Raw genomic sequence first — 27,886 nt, forward strand, 5'->3', positions numbered from 1 at the left:
TACAACAACCTGCAATTTCCTTGTTTAAATATAAGTTGTTTTGAAGGTGTCTCATGCTGTGATTCAAAGGTTTCCCTAACAGACATTTTCCTCTCAGAACAAACCCTGAGCGATAAATAAAGAGATGGCTGAAGATGAAGAGCGATGGCTTTCAGTTCTCGTTTCAGCAGACTCTTCATTGCAGCGGTAGTGACAGTTACAACACCCCTGCCTTTTTCGTCTCTCCAGTGATTGTTTGGCTGTGGGCTAATATAAAGGTTTTCCTGCGAGTCAGTCAGCTGTCAGGCTCAATCTCACCCAGCACATGACTGCCTGTCACTCTCATGGGCTTCCCTCGCTGCTGTCAGTCAGACAGTGTGAGTGTGTGTGTGTGAGGTAAACACACACAACACGAGCAGATCACCATGAGTGATGTGAGGAATATAAAAAAGTATATCCTTCCTCCTTATTTGCTGCTGGAAAGTTGCTGATGTGTAGAACTTGAGATGTTGTTGACAGGAAAACTACAGACACTGTTTTTACTGTAACGGATTTGTCTCTGTCGGATGGTGCTTTTATTGTTTGGGATCATTATCCTTATGGAAAAAGAAGTACACTTCAACATATTTGTTAACACAACTTATTACAGAAATAATATTTATCAAAAGAATACACTTAAAGGGATACTTCAGGATTTAGCATTAAGCTTTGTATTAGTAGAAAACCTGTAGTATTTTCAAATTACCGTGCTTTCCACCCTCATATCCCCCTGAGAGGAAAGATTTATGTATTTTTTGTCTGGAAAAAATCCTCAGATGACGCAAAAATCGTCATTTTGCGTCATCGTAGGATTTTTTGGCCAGAGGCTAAAGACTACAGCCAGTAGGAGGGGCTGTCCCGCATCTTTTCAGTCCGCCCATAGAGGGTGGGATCTCACTCACAGAATGTACACAGTATCAGCCGTCTTTCTTTGGAAGCTAAGCTAACAGGCTCTTGTTCTGTGGAGAAAGCTGAGTAGTAGGAGAAAGGTGAGAAGTAGGGGTTACCATCCTCTTTTTCCCGGACATGTCCGGCCGTCGAGATCGTCCAAAATGTCCGGGATTCGTCTTTTGCTTTCTGCAGTCGCCATTCATTGTTTACATGCACACCTTTTGTTTCAATCTAACTGAATTCATTCCGATTGGTGAATCTGAATGTAGTGTTTACATGAACGCTAAACAAGTGATCGGTTGATGTGCGTTTTAACAGTGCTAAGAAAATTCCTGCTCCTCCGTGAGAGATATGAGATCGGTGCTTCTCAGTAATCACGCCACCGGCCTCGCGCCGTTCTCCCGCGCCCCTCAGTCTCGTCCTGCTCGCCACAGTAAACATAATGAATGGCGACTGTAGAACGCAAAAGCGGAATCCCGGACATTTTGGGCGATCTCGAAATACCGGGCAAACTTGTCATGGAGTCTCACTAGTAGCCTAGCCTTGTGGTTTTCAACTGCGCTCTCTTACCGGTAGGCGTGGCTTGGGAGTGGCCTCCTAGGGCAACGAAGCAAGTGCATTCTGGGAGTTATTGTCTTTCATCCACATAAGCCAAAAATACATTTTCTGGCTTTTCTCAGTCTAGAAAGCTCCAAATTCAAAAATAATTTCACATTTCTTCTACATAAATGACCCATTTTAAATACACATTCATCTTTCCAGAGGTGAAGTATCCCTTTAAGTGTGAACTGAATGTAATGTTGTCAAATAATGTTATTGCATGTTGATTGCAATTCAATGAAAATGTATTACAGAAGCTGAACTTAAGTAAATCTTAATATGTAATTTTAATAACTTCTGTTGTCTTTGAAATATGGTTATGTGTACTGCTGAATGTACAGACAAACATTTATGGCAAACTAAAATATACTTTAATGTCTATTGAAACTTGTTTGAAATTTTCAAAATTACACATTCGTAATGATGAAGTTCCAATTTAGTACATTTAAAATATATTAACTTTAAATGTAATGTCAAGTAACACACAACAGTTAAAATTATAATCGAGAACTTAACGTATGTTAGTCAACACATCAAAACAAGTGCACTTCTTAAAAGCATTGCAAAATATTATTAATAAATGTACAACTTTTAATTTGGCATTATTACAAAGTGCATTGTTTAACACAGTGACTCTTTAAGTGCACTTAAGTGTACTTACTATTATTTATTTCAATGGCTTTATTTCATCTGCAAGCTTTTAAAAAAATACTTTTAAGGTTTGAAGTACACTATAGTGCACATTCAATACAATTAAGCCCACTTTTTTCACAAGGGTAGACTGTTTGTGCTCTTAAAGGTGGGTGTTTGAACCACATCCCTTTTTCACAAAATAAACAGTTGCATTCATGACATGTTTTCAAATTCGTGTTGGATACACTGTCATTGAGTTTTTCCGTCTTCCCACAAGCTAAACATCTTTGTTCTGTTCCAGTGAAATCTTCTCACTGTGAGAGGATGAGATGTGCGGACCGTCACAGGGCTAAGGGTGAAAAGTAGAGTTGGAATACATTTGAGTGAGAGTTGGATAATTAATTGTGGTGAGAAAAGTCTCAGGTTTAGGAGCAGAGGATGTTGACTCTTTCCATTCATAGGGTGACAGAGATGTGATGTGACAGATGCCACTATAATGACTTCCTCACAGCATTTTCTCTTTCTGCATTAGCATATAGCTTTCCCTTTATTTCACCATGTGATGGTATACACTATAGATGTGGTTTGTGCAGCAGCAGCTGATTAAATGTTATCATTACAAGGATGAATTTTTGGAGGATGGACCCTTAATTATACCTTCATTATAATCATGTAGATAATATCAATATTTAATTCACCCTCATGACGCTCCATACAGCTCTGGGTAGCGTTGCACCAGCATTTTGTAAGGTCAGGTCACACTACATACTTAAGTACTAGTTAGTTTTGTAACCAACTGTATACCTAATTTTGGTGTACCATTTGTTCTTAAAGCAAAACTTAACTAGCCGGTTGTAAGCTTTTCTTTAAGAAATGCATATACATAATATGACGTTAACATGAGGCCTTCAAAAATCATTTATATATAGAAGTAGAAGAAGAACAATTGAACCATTTCAGTTTATCCTGTTATGGTTCAAACTTATTTTGCCTCAACTGGAAACGGTGATAAATTAAATTTTCATTTTAATATGGTACATAAATTGAAAACAATTATGTTAATTTAATGTTTATAATTATATAATGTAGTACTTATACATTTATTTACATATAAACATTTTCACAAATGTATTTATTTATTTTTTATAATTAATTATGTAATACTTTATTAAGAATAACTATATATATATATATATATATATTAGTGGTGGGCCGTTATCGGCGTTAACGTGCTGCGTTAACGCGAGACTCTTATCGCGCGATAAAAAAAATATCGCCGTTAATCTATTCTCCAAGTTGGGTTGGGAGATGGCTCTATACTACACAAGCTATGATGACGCAATCTACCCGCGGCCGCGAGGTAAACCCGGCTGCAACGCATATTCGTCGTCATCTTAAGTAAACACGGCTGAAAGTGAAAGCTGGTGAAAAAGATCGGTGCAACATCCATTATTTGGACTTGGTTCGGGTTTAAGCCGTCAGACGAGCAGCAGCAAACTATATACAGAGTGTGTGGTAACAGTTCGGTAAGTTAACACACGACTAATCCGTTCGACCACCTCAAATTCAAAACGAAACACATGATATCACTGAATACCAGCGCGCGCGTATTATTCCCATTCCAATATATCTTAGTGGTGTAGCACATAATCTCGATTTTAAGAATCGTTGTTGTGTTTCTTTTTAACTGAAAAGACATCAGTTAGACAATATTCTAATTTTAAATTTGGGGTTTCATAAGCTTTTAAGCTATTAAAGAGGCTGCAATGTATATCACAATATAGATTTTAGGCCATATCGCCCATCCCTAATTGATAGCCTATAGTAGTTGATAATAACATAGGCCTACCTAACGTTGCCTACGGACGGTAACAGTACAGTAGTAACCTTTTACAGTCTATGAGTAGAACAGCTTTCTCAAGCGGTTTGTGATGCATTTTGGAAACAGGAGATAAGTCCCTGGTCTAATGCGCCACCTGGCTTGAGAAACCCGTTCTCAAAGACTTACTTTTATAGTCATTATTTGGGTAGCACACATATTCTGAATGCCTTCGGCAGAATTCAAATGAGCCATTTTAATCTAGATTAATCTAGATTAATTTCAAAATTAATCTAGATTAATCTAGATAAAAAAAATTAATCTATGCCCACCTCTAATATATATATATATATATATATATATATATATATATATATATATATATATATATATATATATATATATATATATATATATATATATATATATATATAATTTATATTTTTTTGCTTATTTAATATTAGTTGTATCATTTATTTAAATTATTTAATGCTTTATTACAAATAGTATATTGAAACATGTAAGTAATAATCAGGAAATGCATTTAGGAAAATATATAATATTTATGTTACATGCAAACTTTTTTAATTTTTATTAAATATTTCAATTATGTAATCATTTATTAACAAGTAGAATGTTTAAGTATGTAAATAATATTCAGGGGATACAAATAGGAACATTTATATTATTGATATTTAAAATGAATACAAATGATAAAACATTTGCAAAAAAAGTGTTTAATAATTTATTAAGAATTACTATATTGAAATATGTAAACTATATTCATGGAATAAATTAAGGAAAATGTGTAATATTTATTACTTTTATTATTTTCAGCCAGCAAATATGCAAATAATATTCAGGAACTGTATTTAAATTAAGGTGAGGTGTTTAGATCAGGTTTGTTCTGAAGAGCTGCTACGAACCCTCTTACTCACATAATGTAGGATGTAAATTGAATATGCGCATATTGAAATTGCACAAATGAGTGTTACGGCTGAGGGAAAGATTTTCAGTGACTTCAATTTCAGGTCTAGCCTCTGTGTTCTAGCATTGTTTTGTTTATTCTACATGGCTACGCATTGGAAAAAGTAGTTACTGGAAAACAACTGAGCTGCTGTCCAGCAACTGAGAACTGAAGTTAAATTAGCCGTGTTGCTACTTTTAGTTGGTTAGGGACATTTTCTCTGAAATGGCAAGGGAGGCAGTGAATCCTCAGAAAACTGAGATGAGAAAAAAAAATCAATATTGCTCAAAATAAAATAAACAAGAACTTTATCTCTGTCATAATCTCACTGTAGAGTGCATTACCGTGGTATGATGGATTCATGTACTGTAGAAATGGCGCCCAGGCTTCCAGATAAAAATGAAATCCGGCTTTTGGCTGGACCAGCAAGACCGACGGAAGTGGATGTTTAGGTTGAAGTACTGAACAATTGAAGTACTTCTTGAAGTACTGTGAGATACTTGTTTCTCCTTCTCTCCGATCTCTTGTTTTCCATTTATTTATTTATTCTTTCTCTTACATTCTCAGATCCTTAAGGAATTCAAGGATGAAGATTGGAACATTGGAAACATTGTGTTCACGATGACCAACAGGCGATACGGCGAGAAATGCATCGCTTACGCCGAGAGCCACGACCAGGTACTTCCGCCCGGATACTTTCAGTTCTCCAGCGTTGGCTAAAGGAAATGTAATCGATGTGTCATTGGGAATGGAAATTGGTGTCAAAACAGGTTGTAGTCCTCTAGGGATTAGGGTGAAATGAGAAATTAACACATCCGTCCTGTTTGTACGCATTCTAACGCCATGACTAGAAGCGATTGTTGTTGTTTTTCTCCTGTCGTCTTTTGTTCTCTTTGTTTTCCTCTGTGTTCTGTTTCCAAGGTCTGGGAATAATGATTTGTGCTACTCAATATGAGACACTTGAGTGAGTCTGAGTTGAAACGTGCTAAAACTAGTAAAACTTTACTTTGACACTTCTTCAATAGACTGACTGTTTAGCATTGCAATAAAGTTTCCATTGAATAGGCAGATGTGCAAAAGGATGTCTTAAAATGTTAACAGATGTTGGGACCTTGGCCTAGCGGTTGTAGCTTATTGAGCTGTGGTGCTTGTGTATCTAGTTTGTCCCTCTTAACGGATCCATTTCGATTCTATCAAACATCGCTATTGTGATTGCTCATACTTTGGTTAGTTCACCCAAAAATGAAAATTCTGTCATTAATTACTCACCCTCATGTTGTTCCAAACCCATAAGACTTTTGTTCATCTTCGAAACACAAATGAAGATCTTTTTGATGAAATCTGAGAGCTTTCTGTCCCTCCATTGACAGCTACGCAACTACCATTTTGACTCTTTATAAAGTTCATAAAGAGATTGTAAAACTAATCCATAAAAAATTTAGTGGTTTAATTCAAGTCTTCTGAAGAGACACGGATTCACAGATTGAATTTAGTATTTTATTCACGTATAAACATTGATCAGTGAACATAAACAGAAGCTCAACCGAACATGCTTGATGCGCGAGAATGAACCTCATTGGTTCTTGAGGAAGCTCAAACGTGCTGCGTAACACGAGAATGAACCTCATTGGTTCTTGAGGAAGCTCAAACATGCTGCGTAACACGAGAATGAACCTCATTGGTTCTTGAGGAAGCTCAAACGTGCTGCGTAACACGAGAATGAACCTCATTGGTTCTTGAGGAAGCTCAAACGTGCTGCGTAACACGAGAATGAACCTCATTGGTTCTTGAGGAAGCCCAAACGTGCTGCGTAACACGAGAATGAACCTCATTGGTTCTTGAGGAAGCCCAAACGTGCTGCGTAACACGAGAATGAACCTCATTGGTTCTTGAGGAAGCTCAAACGTCCTGCGTTACACGAGAATGAACCTCATTGGTTCTCGCTGAAGCTCAAACGTGCTTGAGCTTTCGTTTACCACAACTGATGTGTGAGTTGATGAATGTTTCTATGTGAATAAAAGTCTAAATTCAATCTGTTCATCATATAAAAGCGATCGAGTCTCTTCAGAATATTTGGAATAACCACTGAATTAATATGAATAAGTTTTATGATCCCTTTATGAACTTTTTAAAGGGTCAAAGTGTTGCTCAGATTTCATCAAAAAGATCTTTATTTGTTTTTCGACGATGAACGAAAGTCTTACTGGTTTTGTACGACATGAGGCTGAGTAATTAATGACAATTACAATTTTAGGGTGAACTAACCCTTTGAGCTACTGTGCAGTTATACCATCGATGCTAATTATCGTCAACGCCAGTTTTGCATCATTACAATCAGGTCAGTATACAGTCTTGCTTTTTATGGTCCCACATGCTGTTTCTTAGTACAAGACAAATAGTTGCTGTTCCCCACTCTCCCCATAACAAGAGCAACCAATCAAAAGCTATTCATCAACCTGCAAACAATTCACCTAATGTGGTGTTCGTGCTCATATTGTTGATCTGCCTGTTCTGTCAGGCCCTGGTGGGAGACAAAACGCTGGCCTTCTGGCTGATGGACAAGGATATGTACACCAACATGAGTGCTTTGATTCCAATGAACGCCGTTATTGATCGGGGGATCCAGCTCCACAAGATGATCCGACTGCTTACCCACGGCCTGGGAGGGGAGGGATACCTGAACTTCATGGGTGAGTCCTTGCAGATGCATTCATTTTTGAAAAACGAGTCCGTATTTGGATTCCGTGTGCAAGATGTTGGTGCATTATCTTTGCAACAATGTAACAACAACAAAAACAAGTGATAAGAAAACCACCAGAAAATGTCCTTTGATAATAGTAGTCAAGGTTTCTTGCACAAAAAACAGACATCATTTAGTTACTTAGATCTACTCTCTTTGATTACTAGAATTAAATGACTGTTTTTTGTGTTGTTTTTTGTTTTGTTGTGTTTTCATTTCTTTTATATTCTGGTTTTGTAACATTTATTAGATATGTTTGATAAACTATTGTCTAACATAAAATTAACCAATTGAAAAGTAGCTGTTTTTGAACAAATTGTGATTTTAGCCTGTCCCACGCAGGGGCGATTCCAGGATTTTATAAATGGGGGGGCACAGGGGGTACCAAGAACCAGTGAGGGGGGGCCCATGGGAAATAAGAAAATTCAACTGGAAATAAATACTTGTTTAGAAAACATTAAGCACGATTTCAAAAATATTTGCAATGCCCTGTGCCCTAATATAGATGGTATTCAATGTGGCACTGCATGTTTTGGACCACACAGTTTTGTTCTAATAAATAAAAAACAAAGCAAAAAGACTCTGTCCTCTTTTCATTCTCAATTCCCCCCAATTCTGCCAAAAAAAAAACCCCAAAAACATTAAGTATCGAAATTACACAGAGTTGCATGTAGTTATGGTGTTAGTCAACATTCTCACATTTTAATGTTTACCATGCCACAAATATTATTGTGCCTTTAGTCTTTAAAACAACATAAAGTAGTATATCTCTTTTATATTTATGTGGTGGAGTGCGCTGCCGCTGAATAACACTGACAAGTCCTCTCTATTCAGTAACGTTAGTCTGACGAAGTTACGTTAGCTAATCTAACGTTAAGGTCCTTGCACACTAACATACGGTGCGATATTTCAAAATATATACTGTAATTGAGTGTGTATAAGTTACCATAAACAGTGACGTGTCGAGGTGTCTCTCTCTCCTGTTTGAAAAACGCAGACCAGTGATTCTGCTTTGCGAATCGCAAATCAAGCAGTGATTGACAGCGCTCTGATCCAATGGCATTGGGCATTGTCATGTTGACAGTAAATCTAGCCCAATGATGTTGGGGGGCCACCAGGGGGGGCCAATCATATTACAGGGGGGGCCGGTGCCACCCCGTGCCCCCCTTCTAGACACGCCCCTGGTCCCACGTAAGAGATCTTGACCTTCTTGATTGTATCCAAGTATTGCAATGATACAGCATAATTTCACATGATCTATTATAATATTAGTTTATCAATAACTACAAACTATTATTTGAACCCAAACTTGCTAGTCCCTAATTTTGACAAAATATGCAGACCTGTAAATGCTTTTTTTCTTTTTTCCCACCTTTTTTCCCCACATGTTTTCAATTCTAAAACCTGCATGATGTTTGCATAGTACATTTGTATGTGTTTTCGTTGATGTTAACCATTGGTTTGGCGCGTCATCAGTGGATAATTACAGCTGTTTGTAATATTTATGAAGTAGTCATTATTGCTGTAAGTGGTTTGACTGTCAGCATGGTCAATAGTCAGAACAAACAGTGTACTAGCCCCACCTGCTGACCAGGTGTTGATGCTGTACTGGATGAATCTCCAATAAACCGGTTCAGATTAAAAGAGACAGACTTTTTCCCCAGCCAAGGCTATATTCATATAACACACACACACAACCCAAATCCCACAGATTACCTCGTGTTTGTGAGCATATGGGCCGATTCATCCATGATGCACACTGGAGGTCTGTTATTGTTTACTGCTGTTCTTTTTCTGCCAATACCACTAGCAGTAATGACAGCTACAGATGTGGACTGCCTGATGTGGACACTTTTTCTACTCTCTACTTGTAGTATATCTGTTAAAAGCTTTTGTCTACTGAGTGAAAATCCTCTCCTAATGGTGTTGTGCCCCAGCTGAATATATATTTTTCAGTCGGTTAAGCCTCTATCAGCCCAAAGGGCTAGAAGAATGTGAAATGTAGAGACACCAGGTATGTTTGCTTGTAAGAAAGCATACTTGGTTTAGCTCTTTAGATTGTGAAGTGCAGACATCATACTAAGAGCCTTTTTTCTTTTGTCAAAAACAAATATATATTATATTATATAATTTTAATTATATTTTAATTATATTTTGTTCTTTTTTTTGTTCTTTTTTTTTTTTTTTTTTAGTAAAGTCCAGGATGTGAAACAGTGAGATGTAAAAGTGAATGCCCTCTAAAGAGGACAGAATTTGCTGGGTCTCAGGATCATTAAAATGTATCTAGACTTGAATTATTCCTCCCAATTAAACTTTTAGTACAACGGGGATTAAGTACTACGCATTATCCATTATCTACGCAACTTTAGACATGCTTATTCCTGAAATAAATGACATAAAGTGTCCCACAAAATAATTAAAAGCTTCAAATTAATCAGCAAATGGGAAATTTTGGTTTTTGCCTCATTAATTGCTTGGTTAATAAAAAAAAAAACCCTTAAAGTTGACTTTACTTTGTCTTTATAAAATGAAGGTAACCAATAAGCCAAAGCGAGCGAGAAGACAAAAAATGGTAAATACAGGACGATGTGTCATGTCAATGGATCAATGGCTGTGAAGTCATTTAGCCAGTGCAAAGCAAAAACAAATTGTTTGAGCAAGCAAATCAATTTGAGCTACCCTCAACTCTGCGAAGCCCATCTATTTACTCTCTAGTGGCGGAAGATGCTTGCAAAGTAAAAGGCCACAAAGAAATGACGGCCATGTTTGCAATGCAGAAAGAAGATGAGCGCTGTGAGGCAGAGACTCGACATTATAACACACTCGCGAGACGGCAATGAAACGGCTCAGTGGTTTCATCATTAAATCAGCAGGTGGAGAGTGAGATGAATGTACGCTTGACTTTCAGAGATGGAGAAAAACTTCTGGATCACCTTCAGAAGCACAGATTGATGTCTGACTGTGTTCAAACTGTGCTTTTGATCAGTCAAAACTGCTGAAGAATTCAGTGAAATTAACATTAAGATAAAACGGCATGCCAAAAATTGACTAATTAACTCTTTCCCCGCCAGCGTATAAAAAGAAAATTGCCTGCCACCGCCAGCATTTTTTATCATTTTCACAAAAGTTTCGTGGCCTCCAGAATATTTTGTTGTATGAATATCTGAACATGCAATATGCCAAAAGAAAGAACAGAGCCTCTGCTTTTAAACAAAAAGCTCGTTTTATTCTAGCTTAATGCTTTCTTTTTTTGAGGAAAAAGCTGAGAAAATTGCATTTTTGTCAAAGACTACATCTGATCAAAACAGATGGAGTAGATCGAGTCCATCAACACCCCTAATGCTTGCACAGTCCTATTCCTCGTTCTGCGTCAACATTTCATTCAGTAACATTAGGCAGTTTTGCTGATTTATATGCTTTTTAATGTTAATGATCGTGTTATTTTCCATATGCATAAGCTTGCATATATTGTTTTTTCTGTTTCTTTAATCAGGAGATTCAGCACTCTTTCAGAAGATGCCTAATAGCGCCCCCTACCGTATAACAGTGACAACACAGAAAGCTGTACATTTCCGAAAATGCTGTCAATGGCGGGGAGAGAGTTGATAAAAACATTGAGTGAAAATATTGAGATCATATAAATTCAAAGGGTTAGTTCACCCAAAAATGAAAATTCAGTCATTATTTACTCACCCTCATGTCATTCCAAACCCATAAGACATTCGTTCATGTTCGGAACACAAAGAAAGAGTTTTTGATAGCTATTGATAGCTACGCTACTACCACTTTCAAGTAGGGGTGGAACGGTACACAGAAGTCACGGTTCGGTTCATAACTCGGTTCAGACATCACGTTTCGGTACAAGTTCAGTACAATGTCTGAACCGAAAAGCAAAACGCAGAATGCAGAAGGCTTGTGCATGTCTCAGGCTGTACCACCAAAGGAAAATAAATTACTTAAGCCTTGTATTTTTTAAATAAGTTTTATTAATAAAGGCATAGAACAAGTTTATTTGTAGTGCACTGACAATAGTTTTATATAATTAGTTTATTAATTAAATTAATAAAAAGACAAAAAGACCTTGAGATATGTTTGGTAATTGTACCTGAATTAATTGAAAATTAATTTGCTACATTTCAGATTAATATATTTGTTTTCCTTAAAATTTGTATTAACCGTAACTTAAACACTTTGCAGTTTGAATGATGTCCTGTATAAACAAAATGACAGAGTATGTTTTTATGTTTCCACTGCTCGATCGCGCCCGCGCCTCACACACACATTTTCGCAAAGTAAACACTTTGCGACTTTTCAATCGCGCCCACGCCCCCCCCCCCCCCCCCCCCCCTCTCTCTCTCTCTCTCTCTCTCTCTCTCACTCACTCACTCACTCACTCACTCACTCACATTCACACACACACCATATTATTCCAGCATTGCGATCTTTACATTGCAGCCTGCTTCAGAGCTAAGGCGGAGCTACAGATTAGGTGTCCCTAAAGAACCCGCGTATCTAACAGTAGTTCCGCATTACATTAATTAATTTGCACGCAAGTTTTATGAATTTTTTTATACCGTGTATTCTCCGTGTAAATTTATGCACCGAACCGTGACGCCCGTACCGTTTCGGTTCAATACGAATACATGTACCGTTCCAGCCCTACTTTCAAGCCCCAGAAAGATAGTAAAGACATCATTAAAGTAATCCATGTGACTCCAGTGGTTTAACCTCAATTTTATGAAGCAACGCCAGTGCTTTGTTTGCGAAAAAAAATAAATATATGTACAACTTTATTTGCAAAATATGAATCTCTCTTTTTTGCTGCTTTCTGGGGCTTGAAAAGTGGTAGTTGCGTATGCACATTTACCATTGTTCAGCGAATTTTCACCGACGAAATCAAGTCATTTCAATATTGATCACCAGATCTGGAATTTTTGCGTGATATTTTTCTATGCAGATTCCGCAACGTGTCCAATTCAAGTTGGTCTCGTGGATTCACTGTGTTGAGCAACTGAAAGCTGCTTGGTTTCAAAGTGGCTTCTATGTGAGCCGTGCTTTGCACATCACTTTACTATTGAAAATAGACAATTCATGCAAAGTATCACAAAAAAGTTCTCAAATTTGTGTAACCCAGTACAATGGTAATATATAGATCTAAGTTTTTGCCACATAATTAATACATTTTCCCTGTTTCTCCAAGACCGATTTGAAACAGAGGAGAAAACATAAAGACAATGTGTTTAAACCTGAAATACTGAGCGAGAGAGATAAAGGAATGAGCGTAATTGACTGTGAGCTTACGGTAGTCATGAAGTCCAAAGTCATTTCCTAAACAAATAACTGTTGGGCTGTTTTGATATTTGTCATGATAAAGGCCCCAGTAACTGTATTTCCATTATAGATTTATTTAACGTTAAGAGTCGACTTGCTTTCAGCTCTAAATGTGTGTTATGTTTGTGTAAGATGGAAGGGGAGGATAAACTACTAAACTAATTGGTCTCTGAAAGCAGGGTTGCATGTGATTCAGCTATAGGTCATCAGGATTAATCCTGAATCACATTTTAAAAGGATCATCTCATCGAGCTCAGTGTTTGCGTATGCTAATGCCTGCGTGGTTTTCCAGACAACCTTGTTTCAAGGGCAGATCTCGAATAGTGCTTTCAATTGAAAGACCAGCATGCCTGAAGGACTCTCGTCTGTTTTGAATTTAAAAGGAAGTTGTCTCCGTTTCATAATAAGTTGTCAGGTTCACTTCAATATTTTCCTGTATTTAATTCCTACCACATCTAAACCTGAATATAAAGACCTTAGTCATGCACCGAAAACTGAAATATTTGGCAGAAAATGCATTTTCAGTTTCGGACTGAATTTTTTTGGAGGGCCCGAAATCATTGACCAGAACGGTGGCGTTTTATTAGCGCTTCTCCAAAGGCACGTTTGACCGTCAACAATGGCTATAGCTTGACATTTGGGCCAAACCGTGCCAGGAAAATTGGTCCGTCACACTTTTAAAAGCATTTTAGCTTTTATAGCTCTTAATGTGTCGTGACAAGCGGCAGGTGAACTAGCCGTTTCCATCCAATGTTTTTTTTAATGCGATATCCCAAAATTACATGTCGTTTTTGCCAAAATAACTTGCGAGAAATATGATATTCCATCATGTAAGCAAAGCCAACAGAGATTACAAGGTGTTTGGTTTCATTTCTTTGGCGTGTTCTATGCGTAGCCTATGCGTTGATGACTAGTCTATTCTTGGGCTATGGTTACATTTATTAAATGTTATTTTATTTCTATAAAATTTTAACTGACAGCCCAAATTTTGCCTTGTTTTAGCCTAGACGTCTGGGCTGTTTGGACTGCTATGAGACGTCTTTTAAACGCAAAATTGCTTGTTAGGGTGTTTCAACCGTGGAAAGACAGCAATAAATCAGCTTGTAAACAATGTCACGTATCACATTACTTTTACCTCAGGAAAGATATTCAATGACCATAATAAATATCTGATAAATATATGCACAATATACATATACATACATACATTATACATACATACATACGTACGTACGTAAAAAGTAAAAAGTTTATATAAAAACAACTTTTATGTGCAATTTAAAAGTTTGCATACAAATTTGTAGTACATTAATTTTATTTAATGATTAATTGATTATTACATAAAAATTGTCGGTTACGGTTTTTGGCTAAAAGAAAACTATGATTTTGGTTTCCGTGCAGGTAAAAAAAATAATCATTTTGCTGCATCACTAACCTTTTTTTAATACTGTGCTTAAATCCGACCTCAACTAAACCTGAATATGAAGAGCTTAGTATAGTTTAATATAGTGTGTAGATGAATTGGGACTGGGAAATGTTGCAAGCTGGATTTGAACTTGTGATGCTGACTTTAGTGTAGTTATGTAAGCACACTTCACCGTCTGTTTCTATTAAATCAGCTCTGAATTGAGCAGCTGTATACTTCACCGACCATGGGGCGTTTTTTCTTTTTCTTTTTTTTGCCCCAGCTCTGTATCCAACTTTTAATCAAACGCTGACTTTGAAGCACTTCACCATGACGAAGCAAACACTAAGCTTTGACTACACCTTCTGCTTCATTTCTAACTGTATTACACACTCTTTTCCCTGGCATTGAATTTCTCTGTGTGTGTCAATTGGGAATCTTAGCTGCCAGCGTGAGGCCTGAGCCACAATACAGCTCTCCGACTCTGACGGGTTTGAGGCTTCGAGGTATCAGATGCTTTGAAGGGCCGCTGTTCACTTCTGACACCCTTTAAATGAACTAATGTCACTTTCAAATTTCACTGTCATGTGTGTCTATGGCTCAAGATTTGCTTTTCTTACTGTGAATCTGCAAAATACTCAGTCATGCACTTTTTATTTTAGGAAACTCTGAACCAGGTAGCTAAAAGAAAACATCCTAGTCATGAGTCTCGGATAAATGATAAATGGGTGAATCTTACAAAGATATGCTCAAGTCGTATTTAAATATTATGACAATATTAAAAAGCAGCATGTACACTAGCGTTTTTATTCATCAAGGACACATTAAATTGATCAAAAGTGACAGTAAAGACCTTTATAATGTGGGTGAATCTTACAAAGAAATGCTCAAGTCGTATTTATATATTATGACAATATAAAAATCTGCATGTACACTACTGTTTGTATTCATCAAGGACATGTTAAATTGATCAAAAGTGACAGTAAAGACGTTTATAATGTTATAAAATATTTCAAATTAATGCTGTTCTTATAAATAAATGTTCTATTCATCAAAGAACCCTGAAAAAAATGATAAAAGTTTCCACAAAAATATGAAGCAGCACTTTTTTCAACATTTGATCAAATTAGAAATGTTTCTTGAGCAGCAAATCAGCATATTAGAATGATTTCTGAAGGATCATGTGACACTGAAGACTGGAGTAATGATGTTTTACATCACAGGAATAGATTACATTTTAAAATATGTTCAAATAGAAAAGTTATTTTAAGTTATAATAATATTTCACAATAATACTGTTTTTGCTGTATTTTTGATCAAATAAATGCAGTCTTGGTAAGCATAAGAGACTTAAAATATTAAATTGAATTGTAAAGGGTACATTCTAAAATATGCCGCAATAGTGGGATATAAGTCACAATGTCAGTCACAGTTACAAGAAATAATCACAATTATTTTCTTTTTTCTTTTGCCCGGACACGGAAAACATTCTCTGAATTTTTTTTAAATGATTAACTTTGAAATAAATAAGGCCTATATTAAAGAACTGTTTTTATAGCGATATTATTTGATTGGCATTTAAGCACATTTTACCCTACAATTCCCGTTACTAATGCAAAACGTAAAAATAATAATAATAATAATTTCATTATAATGCAATTTAGTTAAAAAAAAATCATGTTGTCCAGACTTAAATTTTTATTTATTTATATAAAAACAATTTTTTAATAATTTTGTTTTCTTAAAATGACATGTAACATTCAAATAATATATCACTGTTATTTTCTTTTTTTACAGTAATAATAATGTGTTTTTGTACATTATAGCAGGCTGTTGAGAGTTGGGGAAAGGGCTATAATTGTGCTTAATTGTCATATTTGACAACACATAAAAGCTTAATGGCACTTAAAATGATTAATTATTTTAAATTGTTGTTGAAATATGATCCTGGACATGTTTTTGACAGATTTTGTGAAATTTACCCGTCGTTAATAGAAGGAACATCTGGCTACAATAATGAAGGATGTGGAATACACCTCTCTTACACATCTGCTGTATGTTTCCTGTTGTGAAATGTTTATTAAACTCCAGATTAGATTTTTTCTTGATGGACAAAACACAAATCCAAAAGCTCAAATAAATCCATGCAGCAAACAGACTGTATTATTCAGATAAAGTTGACTTTCTGCTTTGTGAAGTTCTTGGAAGTTGGCAGACTGCCATGATCATGCGTTCCGTTCTTTGGGGAGACTGGGAGAATATTTCACCTGCTGTGATTGTTATTGTGCAAATTCCCTGCTTCATTTTTTTCAGATTTAGAATCATGACTGTAGTCAGGGATTCGCCTGCATTTGTGATCATTAATACGGCTCTCACTGCACAGGACTCAATGAATTTTTTTTTTTTTTTCTTCTTCTTCTTCTTCTTTTTTTATTTTCTGTTGGTCAGTGTTCTTATTGTTACCTAAAACTATTTCGGTAATTGAAGTAAGGTTGAAAAAACAAAACAAACAAATAAAAATATATATAAATTAGACTTTGGAGTGGCTACAGAAAAAAAGAGACTGCAACCGGCCCATGCGAAAACAAGGATAATATCTGAAGGGCATTAAATGTAGTCACGCAATGCTGATGTTGTTAACATTAACGATTTGAGAAATAAGTTTAATTTGCACAGTTTGACAATTATAAGCGAACGTTAGATTTAATTAGCGCGATTTACTGCAATGCTTTTTTTCCCTTAGTTTGTCAGAACAAAAGTGGATGTTACTTACTTGTTCAGACGACATTTTCCGGTGAAAATTCTTATGTTGGTCATACTTCCAAAAAGTAGAATCAAATATGAGAAGGCAGGAAAAATTATGTCAATTTTTTTGCGTTTGCTCGCAAAGAACGCAAACATTTTGTGAGCTAATGCAAAGTTTTCTGGGGGAATGCAAAAACTTTGCAAGTGAACACAAAAGCATTGACACATCATTTTTCATTTTTTTCATAATTTTCATCACCATATCCCTGTACAATGCTGCTTGTCTTTGTGACATTTTTACAAGCCCTAAAAAGATTAAAACATGTAAATGCAATTTATATATATATATATATATATATACCAAGACCTATAGTCTTTGGTTATCAATGTTAGAAACAGTTGTGCTGCTTAAAGGTGCAGTATGTAAGAATGACAACTAGTGGTCGAAATAGGTACTGCAATCGAATTCAAAATATCAGAGATCGTCGATTCTCCCGCCTCCTCGGACTCGGCGCTCACACGCCTATTAAGCAGCACGACTGTTTCCAACACTGATAATAAATCAGCATGTTATAATGATTTCTGACCATGTGACACTGAAGACTGGAGTAATGATGCTGAAAATTCTGCTTTGCATCACTGAAATAAATTACATTTTAAATATATATTCAAATACAAACCCATTATTTTAAATTGTAATAATATTTCACAATTTTCCTGTTTTTTTCTGTATTTTTGGTCAAATAAATGAAGGCTTGATAAGCAATAAGAGACTTCTTTCAGAAACATAAAAAATAGTCACGTTTCCAAATATAGTTTTAAATGGGATTATGACGCATGGAAGTTGCATGTATCCACAAAAATGGTTTAGAGCTAGCAAGATTGTTACATGCTTTAAATTTTGGGAACATTTACATAATTCGATCAGTGAGGCCCGAACATCTCTAACACTGACCTCAGGCATCCTCATCGTGAAGCCCTTCACAGTACGTTCACTTCCTCCCTGTTTGCTTATGCTTTGACACTTCTCTTATACAGCTACGTCATTTATTTCATTAGAAAGCACTGTCACTCCTTGTCCGTTCCACTTCACCCAGGCATCCATTTTTATTTCCATCTTCTTGTCTCCTTCCTCCTTCTTCTGAATAAACAACTTACCTCATCACCATTGTTGTTCTTCTGTTCTCTTGCTTGTCAAAGCGCCTCCTCTGAATTCAATTACCCAACTGTTGTTTTATGATGTTGTCTTGTCAGCTGATGACGGATTCATTATCTCATCACTCCGCTTGACAAGACTGTCACAACGCTCTCTTTGCCTCTTATTCCTCTGCTCACGCTCCGCTTGTAAATATATCGGCTGGCTCTCTCTTCTCTCCAGTCCTGTCTGTGATCTCCAGTGCCATCCTCATCTCTGAGATCATCGTGCCCTCAGAGTCCAGGAATTCACACAAACCCTGCTGTTGTGATCCCTGACAAAAACTCTGTTGTTTTAGTTGAAGGCCGGTTAACATCTCTGATATGACTAAATATTTATGCACACGGCGGCAGAATACGGTTGTCAGTTGTGTGTGTGTGTGTGTGTGTTGCTAAATGCAGCTCTGATCACACACAGTTTTGGTTTCGGTTATTTTTTTGGCTGTCAGTCTGTAATGTTAGGACTGTCAAGCTCTCATGAAAAATGGCTGGGGAAAAAAGAGTGAGACACAACCCAATATGTGTCAATCACAAACAACAGTGACTAAAATGTTGCTTAAAATATTTATAAACCAATATCACGCCACAAATATTTATGTGCTTTAATTAATTTAATTAACAGCTGAATTAATTATTCAGCATCTGAACCAGTGTTATTTATATAGTATTATAGTTTTAATATATTTTTTGAATTAGCTTTCATTTTTATATATTTTATGTCGTCATTTAAATTTTTGTTAAATTTTTACTAATTTTGTAATGTGCCCTGGTAATTTATTTATTGTATTTTTTTTTTATATTACACTTTAGGTTTAATTTATATTGAATTTAGTTTTAGTTTTAGTTTTTTTGTTTTTAGTGTTTCAGTTTAAACTTATTTCAGTAATTCCAAATTTTTGTTTAGTTTGAGTTTTTCCATCTAATTTCAACTTTATAAAAAAAAAAAAAAAAAAAAATACAATACATAGTTAAATGATACAAAAATGTACATGTCAGCTTCCAAATATATCAAATAAATGAAATAATCCTTCAATTAAGCCACTAAAATTATAATAAAATGTTCACATTTTTTATGATTTTTAATAAAAATGTAATAAAAATATAATATATTGTTATATAATATATTTTAAATGTATTATATCAACAAAAAAAATTGCCTGTCGTTTGCAGTTGACTAAAAGTTCATTTTGGACCCTAGAGATAGTTATATAAGACAATATAGGCCTGTACTTACACGTAAATCTGGTGGGAAAAACTTGGCAATTTCTCATATTTTACAGTGCATTGAGAGACATAAAAAGTGGTACATCAAAAGGCAGTCTTTTCTATTCCTGCTACTTAACCCTCAGACAAGGTCATTTGGTGTTTCATAATGCATTATTCAGTCCTATCTTTTCGTCTCCTGGTTCATTATGCTTGTGTGTTTGTGGTGCTTCTCTCTGTTCTTTCAGCAATGTTTTGAATAAAGGGTCTGTGAATTCATTTAGCATTCATTCGGTTGTTAGAAAATAAACCAAAAAAAAAACCCCGCTCTGGGAATAGATCTTGAAGCCATGCACTTCCCTTGTCTTGGTTTGATAATGACAGCGGGATTGAAGTGAACATTCACTGCAGGAGGTGCTCTGAGAGTGGAAAGGTACTTTCGGGGTGAAGCCAGCTTACTCGCTTGGGCCTTGATTGGTGGTTATTTAGTGGCCTAAGTAAAAAAAAATATATATATATAATCTGGTCCCTAAATATAGCTTTGGGTCCCTTATTGAATCTTACGCTTGAAGGCTTAATGCTTTTTTTTTTTTTTTGCTTTTCTTTGTATTGTTGTAATATCGGTAGAATATGTAAATTAAGAATGTTTAATCTCTCTCAGTGTTAGTAATTCACGTTTGTTTGTCGGCAAAAGTCCGCCAGATGACACAAAACTACTTTTGTGAATATCAGATAATACTTGCGTATGTTTTTTTTATCCCTTCCCACGGACAGTCAGATTGACAGAGGGTTATTAACAGAACACTTATGGCAACAGCTTTCTTACCTGTACTCGACTGTGTTTTTCTTCTGCGAACTGACAGAACGGCAATTTCTTTAAGTTTTTCCGGTTTAAAATGTTGCCTACAAACACAGAGGTTTTTCAGATTTTCCGTTGCACCGTTCTCTCTGTATTCACAAGTCTTTGCAGCCTTTAGCCTCCGCCCACAACACGCTGAATCCTTCACTGGAGACCGAAAGTAACTCACTCAAGCTAAACGTTTAGTCTTTCCATTCTTACAACTGGGAAGTCGACACCATTATGGCTGAAAGTTTGCTAAGAAGTATTTCCTACTAAAGCAAGGCGGGAATTTACTCTGGTCAAGCGTATCCATAGCAGACTGGTGGGAGTGGCCTTGAACAGCAACATGCCCAGTGCATTATGGGTGTTGAAGTTTTCTTTTACCTATTTGACTAAAGGGAAGGCAACAGCCTCTTTTCTCTGTTTTCTCTAGTCTGGAAGCACTGATTTCAAAATGTTAATTTTGTATAGGCAGACAAGTTTTATTGAAAGCCCATTTTGCCAGCGGTGAAGTTCTCCTTTAAGACACGACTTGTATCTGATATGTGATTGATCGCTTTTAGCAACACTGTTGACCCTCTGGTTTAGTATGTCTGTGCGGTTTAAAATTGGAAAAAATAATTTATATATAATTCATGTCAATCCGCACAAGATCTGATTCACTTGCACTTAATAGACTCACAGAGATTAATTATTTTCTTAAAAATCTTTTTTCGTGTTTATCTGAAGAAAGTAGGTTGTTTAGGGGGTGGCATGAGGCAGATGCAAAAAAACAATCAGATCTTGTGCAGGTTGTTGTGATTATAATATATATGCAGCAATATCTGTGTTAGATGTGGGTAAAAAGTAAGATTTTTTTCGTGGCAGTGTAAATGAAGCATACGTCTAGAGAATTGTTTATGTATACTATTGTCCGCCAGACAATAAGAAGTCTCATATTTTACGAAAACAACAACAACACGCATGATTTAAGATATCATTCATGAAAGTAGCACAAAGTTTAGGGTTATAGTTTTGTTCACGTCCCTAAATGAATCTATTAGCAGTAGCCAAGTCAAGTGGATTTTTGTCAGTAGCATATTGTATAAAATATTGTATTTGTATTAGACACTCAAACCAACTTCTTTTGAAGCATTTTTCTTCAGTTGAACATGTATTCGTGTAAAACGATCTTCTCTATTGTGTTTAATTGCAGGCAATGAGTTCGGCCATCCAGAATGGCTGGATTTTCCACGAGTCGGCAACAACGAGAGTTATCATTACGCCCGCCGGCAGTACAACCTTCTGGACACGGATCACCTGCGTTACATTCAGCTGTACTCTTTCGACCGAGACATGAACCGCACGGAGGACAAGTTCGGCTGGCTGGCTGCTCCCCCGGTGAGAGAAGATTCACCCCATACGGTTTCCCTCTCTTACCCTGTCTTTCTTCCCAGTGCCAATAAATACTGCTTACTGTTCTTCCTTTATCAGTCGAGCTCTGCGCGTAAAACCACAGTTTGGCTTTCTTTTAGTCATCTTCCATGTTCTCAATCCGCCCTCTTTCTCTGGTTGTAACTCCCTTTATATGCAGCATAAAAACATCTTTCTGTCACCAGAACATCTGCCGTTTCACTAAAACAACTATTAGTCCCTAACCAGCCCTGCAATCTCATTACTCAGTTGCTTTTTAAACAAATTCCCACCCTAGCATATGGAAAATCCGTTTATGAGTCATAACCTGAGGAAAACAACTCCTCCAGCAGCATGAAGGAATGAATAGACTTGATTTACTGCTGTCGGCCGTGAAGGAGTGAAAGATGGAAGGTAGTGACAGCTTGTCTTAATACAATGTTCTGGGTAAACACCACAAACGCTATCGTCAGCATCCGAGCCATGAAGGATAGAAAATCATTTTGACTTGTCGCTCAGTTCATAAAAATCAAATCCCCTTTAATAGTTTTAGCTTTAGTTAAGGATGACAACACTGGCATCCTGACCCATAGAGTTCCATTGAATGTTACTTTTACATGTGGTTGTGTCAGTCTGAACGACATCGAGGTGATCATGCAAATGAAGGGATTTGGCAGGGATTATATGCCAGACTGTGTAAATGATTCACTGAAGAAGATTCACTTCCTCCTGTGATCCGCAGCTCATTTTACACCTGCCTCACCTTGTCTGTGTTTTACTTTGACCTTGCCACGGTGTTTTATAGATGAGGACTGTGAGCATGTTTGAAAGAATAGGCAAGATTTTGAAGTCAGATGTGACTTTCTGTGGTGCAAAAATACATAAAGCATTCAAATAATAGAAAATTGCTCAATAAATCAGTCAATCAATAAATTAAAAGCAATGCTGCTTTGCAGGAGCAATTAATAGAAAATGATATAATTAATTTATCACTGGATGCGGGATGACAAGGATGCTTAAATCTGTCAAGTCACATGAAAGCCCGGCCCAAAAATGATCTCCGCACAATTTGGCATGTTTCATTGCGTTATCACAAGTAAAACAATTGACTCCAAGCACAACGATTTGTTTACGGTCTTTGCAGAGAGGAAGTGTCTCGTCCGCCCGCCGAGCTGATGTTCACTACTGTAATGAATATGAACATAACTTTTAAATAAACGGGAAATTCCTGACCTTAAACAAATAACAGTTTGCATGCTTAGGGCGTTTACATTGTAAGAATTATACAGGGAGACTTCAGATATAAAAACGGTGTCTTGTTAGGCAATGTTTTCTCAGTGAAATCACACAATTTCCTATTAATTCAATTGAACGCGTGAGCTTTCTAGGGAATACCAATATGGCGGTGCGGTGGCTTAACTTTCTATGACATCATGAGCAATCCAGTTCTTTATATACGTAGATCAATGACGTAAACATTTGAGAAAGAAAGCGCATGTGTAACAGTATAATGGATCCGTGCGCCATGTCTTAAAGTGACAGCAGAGATTATGAGATAATATAAAAAATATCTAAATATTCCCATGCATCGATGTCAAAATTGCGGCCAATGAAATTGCTGAGCGGCTATTAACTTTGGAAATCCACTAGCCACATTAACATTAAAAAGTTAAAAAAAGTTAAATTAAATAAAAATGTATATATATACATATATATGTACGTATGTATGTATGTATGTATGTATATATATATATATATATATATATATATATATATATGTGTGTGTGTATATGTATATGTGTGTATATATATATATATATTAGTGCTGGGCAACGATTAAAATTTTTAATTGCGATTAATCGCATGATTTTCTTTCGATTAATCGCATTGTTACGAGCAAAATTTTATAATGAATTCTAAAGTAGTGTATATAGCAGATCTAAATGTACTGCTATATACACAAAAGTGCAATAACATGTGGTTTGCAAAAACTTTAAACAAATAGCCTAATGTGCTTTTTACCAGCAGTATTCCCTTTACACAGTAGCAATAAAATATTTATTGTAAATCTCAACTTAAACATTAATGTAATCAAATCAAATATTAAACCAAAGCTATTTGCCACTGCCAGGGCATTACCTTTTATCTAGCTTGTTAAACAAGTTACCATCAGAGTCCTGTTTTCTTGGTTTTTTTTTTTCTTCTGAACAGTTATCAACAGGTATCTTTCATCAGGGAGCAGCAGAAACAGTCAGTGTTCAGTATCAAGTTTCCCTGTTAAGCCGCTTGTCCACCAGCGTCTCGATTTCTGACGCGACGCCAAAGCCCATTCATTTCCAATGGAACTACGTCAGGCAGCAAAAACGCCCCCGCAAAGCATGATGGGTCGCGTCGCGTCGATTTGGTCAACAGCGGCGCTGCAAAAAAGTATCTCGGTGGATACTTTATGCAAATGAGAGCGTCAAAACGCGGGGCAGCAGCCAATGGAAACTCGGCGGCGAGAATTGCAGCGAAAACGTCACTGGCGTCGCGTCGGAACAAAAATTGATCGGACGCTGGTGGACAAGCGGCTTTACTGTGCGTTCACACCAAACGCGAATAGCGCGTCAAATTCGCGTCTACCGCGTCTAGTTGGACGTTTGAACATTTTGAATCCATTGGCGCGTCCAGAGCGAAATTGACCCGCGTAAAAAGCAAAGGTTTGACGCGAACTGTACGCGCGAATGAGGCGAATTCGCGTCCACCGCGCCGCACTAAACGCCTCATTCGCGCCGCAGGACCTTGCATTGACTTTAACATTGAAATCACTCGCGCCAGACACTCTATTCGCGTTTGGTAGAGTGAGGAGAAGTGGTCGAGCACAAGGTGCAGCGACAAGCGAGTGCGTTCCCGTGAAACTGTCGCGGTTGTGCGCACACGCCCGCCCGCTGCCAAAGTTGAATTGTCTTGATCTTTTTGTAAACGACGTGCAGCACAAATCATTGGAAGAGAGACTGATCCTCGCTGTTTGTGAGTTTCCTGAATCTAAATAGTTATCAGGACATCAACAGGAGGGAATTCACATGGCAGAGCATCCCCGCTAAACGCCGGTGAGCAACGGACTTTAAAAATAATAATAAACTGCGTTAACGTGCGATAAAAAAATTGTCGGCGTTAATTAATAAATGCGTTAACGCGATAATAACGCGTTAACTTGCCCAGCCCTAATATATATGTATATGCAATTGTAATTGGAACAATGGACTTGAATCTTGTTCAGATCATCATATTGAAAACGTGATCTCAGTTCTATTTAAAAATGTTCACCTTCCTTTGTTTGGGAGAGGAAACAATCTCGGAAGACTCTAATGAGAGGCCTTTAGAAAAAAATTAGCTGATCTTTGGTGTCTGACGTTTGTAATTGCTGTGTAACATCCTTGTCTTTTCTAAGGTATCGACAGTAAAAACTTTGGCACCCACTCAGATACCCAACTCTCTCCCCACAGCTCTGACAGAGTGGTAACAAAGTATCGCTCCAGTGAGAGGAGCGTATGTGTGCGTGAACTGAATTCTTTATTCATTCCTCTGTTTCTTAGATTCAGCTTCACTATGCTTGGCTCTCCATGGGGGCCACGGCACTGGTCCACACTGAGCAGAGCTGCTGTTAATGCAGTCTGTGGATGGACACTGGGGTGGGACAGTGGAACTGAAAAATAATAAATAATTAATATATTCATAATTAATAAATAAATAAATGCTGTTCTTTTGAACTTTCTGTTCATCAAAGAAAAATAAAAGCATCACGGTTTCAACACGGTTGCAAAAATATTAAGCAGCACAACTGTTTTCGACATTGATAATTAGAAATGTCACTTGAGCAGCAAATCAGCATATTAGAATAATTTCTGAAGGATCATGTGACACTGATCCTGAAAATTCAGCCTTGCGTCACTGGAATAAAGTAATTTTAAAATATATTAAAATAGAAAACAGTTCAAGTTGTATTATTAATTAAATATATAGTGTTGATAATTAAATGTATTAATTATATAATATTAGGAACTAAGTTTGTCTGACGACAGTTGACAGATGTGAACGCGATAGATTTTTGTTGCAACGAACACAACGGATAAATTCATTCTAGAGAAGAGAAGGTTTTATTTCATGTCACATTTTTATTCATCTTGATTTCTCACAACTTGTGTGCTTTTTCTGGGCGAGTGGGAGTGAACTGAGGCGCTAATAGAGTCTCATGAACGCACAGCCGTGTACAGAAGACCAACGGCCAAGGTCAGGATTTTTTCGTTAAAAAATACATTATATTTTGCTTTGTTTTTCACCAAACCTTATCGTATTCCTCCAAAACACTTGGAATATATGACACGTGTAGCATCAGATCATCCTGTGATACTTTTGCATCTGTCAACCAGCATAACAAAACATTTTTCTGTAGAGAATCACCTAAGAAAAAAAGAAAAAAGGCTGTATAGCATTAGAACAACACCAGGGTGAGTAAATTATGAATTGATTTTCATTTTACGGTAAACTATCCTTTTAAAACTATTAAAAAGCGTATAACACATGCTGTTTCAAGACATGTCAGCAAATTCTGAATGCCAAATGATTGCTGACATTTCTAATTGGCTATGTGTGGTATTCCCCAAATAAAATCTCACTCAGACCCACAAATTGTGAGACAAGGAAGCATTTCGAAACTAGCCAAATGAGATAATCTTTCAGAAACTTATTTAAAATCATTGCAGCATTCGCCATGTTGCTTTATTATCTCCATGATATTATAAACTTGATCTCTAGCAGAAATCACAACAACTGTATCAAGAGTTTTCGAGATATCCTCCGGCCCTGCAGGGGACTTCACTTGAAAAGCCGGTTTCATGAGCCTCCCGCTAATTTGAAACGGTTTCTCAGCACGCTTCTAAAGACTAAAGCTGTGATTTTGAGCCAAGCACTGTTTACGTGCCGCTCCAATCATACAGAACGCCCGCTGTGCAGCAAACAGGGCCGCTGTTCAGTTACTCATCTCTGCTCCTGCTTTCTGTCTGTCTGTGCTGAGGGCCAGTCATACAATATTTACAGTACGTCCACTACTGCACACAGCAGGTCATATACAATATGTCTAGACACGAGCAGCTCAAATTCTCTAGTTCTGCGGATTTTTTCCAAATAGTTTTGTTTACATCAGTTTTTGTATTTTAGAGTCAGCGGGACATTTTAAAGTGAGTGGGCCTTAGTGAAATACACTGAACCTCAGTGTGTGCTCTCATTTTACAGTACATAAGATAAAAATAGTGATGCAAACAGCTAAAAAAATGGCATTATCAGTTTTTGGCTGAAAGAGAAAAGGCTCAAAAATATGAGCTGAAAATAAATGCCTAAATCGAAAATAAAAGTGTGACTTTGCTAGAAAATGTGATCTGTTAAGCATCATACATAACAAATAGTCTTGTGTCATATATCATTGCAGAAGTCTCAACCAGCAGAATACAACAAGCATAATCGTGTGCAGAAACCATACGCATGCAGCTTTTAGGCTGCGTTTTGGTTTGTAGCCTCACCAAACATTACTAAACCATAGTAGATCACAAAAATGTATTTAGAGCAGGTGTTCTCGGTTCAAGTGAGCCCAAAAACAACATAATACAACACATGGATCTTGAGATAATCCTCATACATGCTGCTTTACTGAAGCTATACGTCATCCGAGATCCGATCGCGTCGCGGTGATGATGATGATGCGTCATTTGATAACATCTGGAAGTTCAACGAATTTAAACTGGATCTCAGGTATGGTGTGTGGGTATAATGGGGAGGGACTTAAAACAATCGGGACTGTTTTGCGCTTGGATTAGATTGATCTCACTCAGATTGACAGCTCTTGTATTCACAATTCGCCATAGAATAGAAGCACACAACTGGAATATCACATGCAAGTAGTTCTTATGTTCATGTTATTTGAGTGATTATTGTCAAGTATGCAGAATTTCTCTTCTTTCCCACAAAAAAAAACTAAACAATTTTGTCTCTCATTTGCTTGGATGGACGAGCCATCAATCTGAGTGGGTCAGTGCCGCCCTGGCTCTTATGCAGCCTCGCCACTGATTGTATAT

General features: G+C 36.8%; 1 protein-coding gene across 1 annotated transcript in view; it reads left to right on the forward strand.

Moving 5' to 3' along the window:
• Positions 1 to 27,886, forward strand: part of gbe1b (glucan (1,4-alpha-), branching enzyme 1b) — a 146,274-nt gene that overhangs the window by 86,065 nt on the left and 32,323 nt on the right. The window contains exons 11-13 of the mRNA XM_082181172.1: positions 5,496 to 5,606; positions 7,447 to 7,618; positions 21,583 to 21,767. Of these exons, the coding sequence (XP_082037298.1) occupies positions 5,496 to 5,606; positions 7,447 to 7,618; positions 21,583 to 21,767 (468 nt within the window). The remainder of the gene's footprint in view (positions 1 to 5,495; positions 5,607 to 7,446; positions 7,619 to 21,582; positions 21,768 to 27,886) is intronic.

Source organism: Leuciscus leuciscus (assembly GCF_965113295.1).
Source record: "Leuciscus leuciscus genome assembly, chromosome: 9".
Classification (NCBI taxonomy): domain Eukaryota; kingdom Metazoa; phylum Chordata; class Actinopteri; order Cypriniformes; family Leuciscidae; genus Leuciscus; species Leuciscus leuciscus.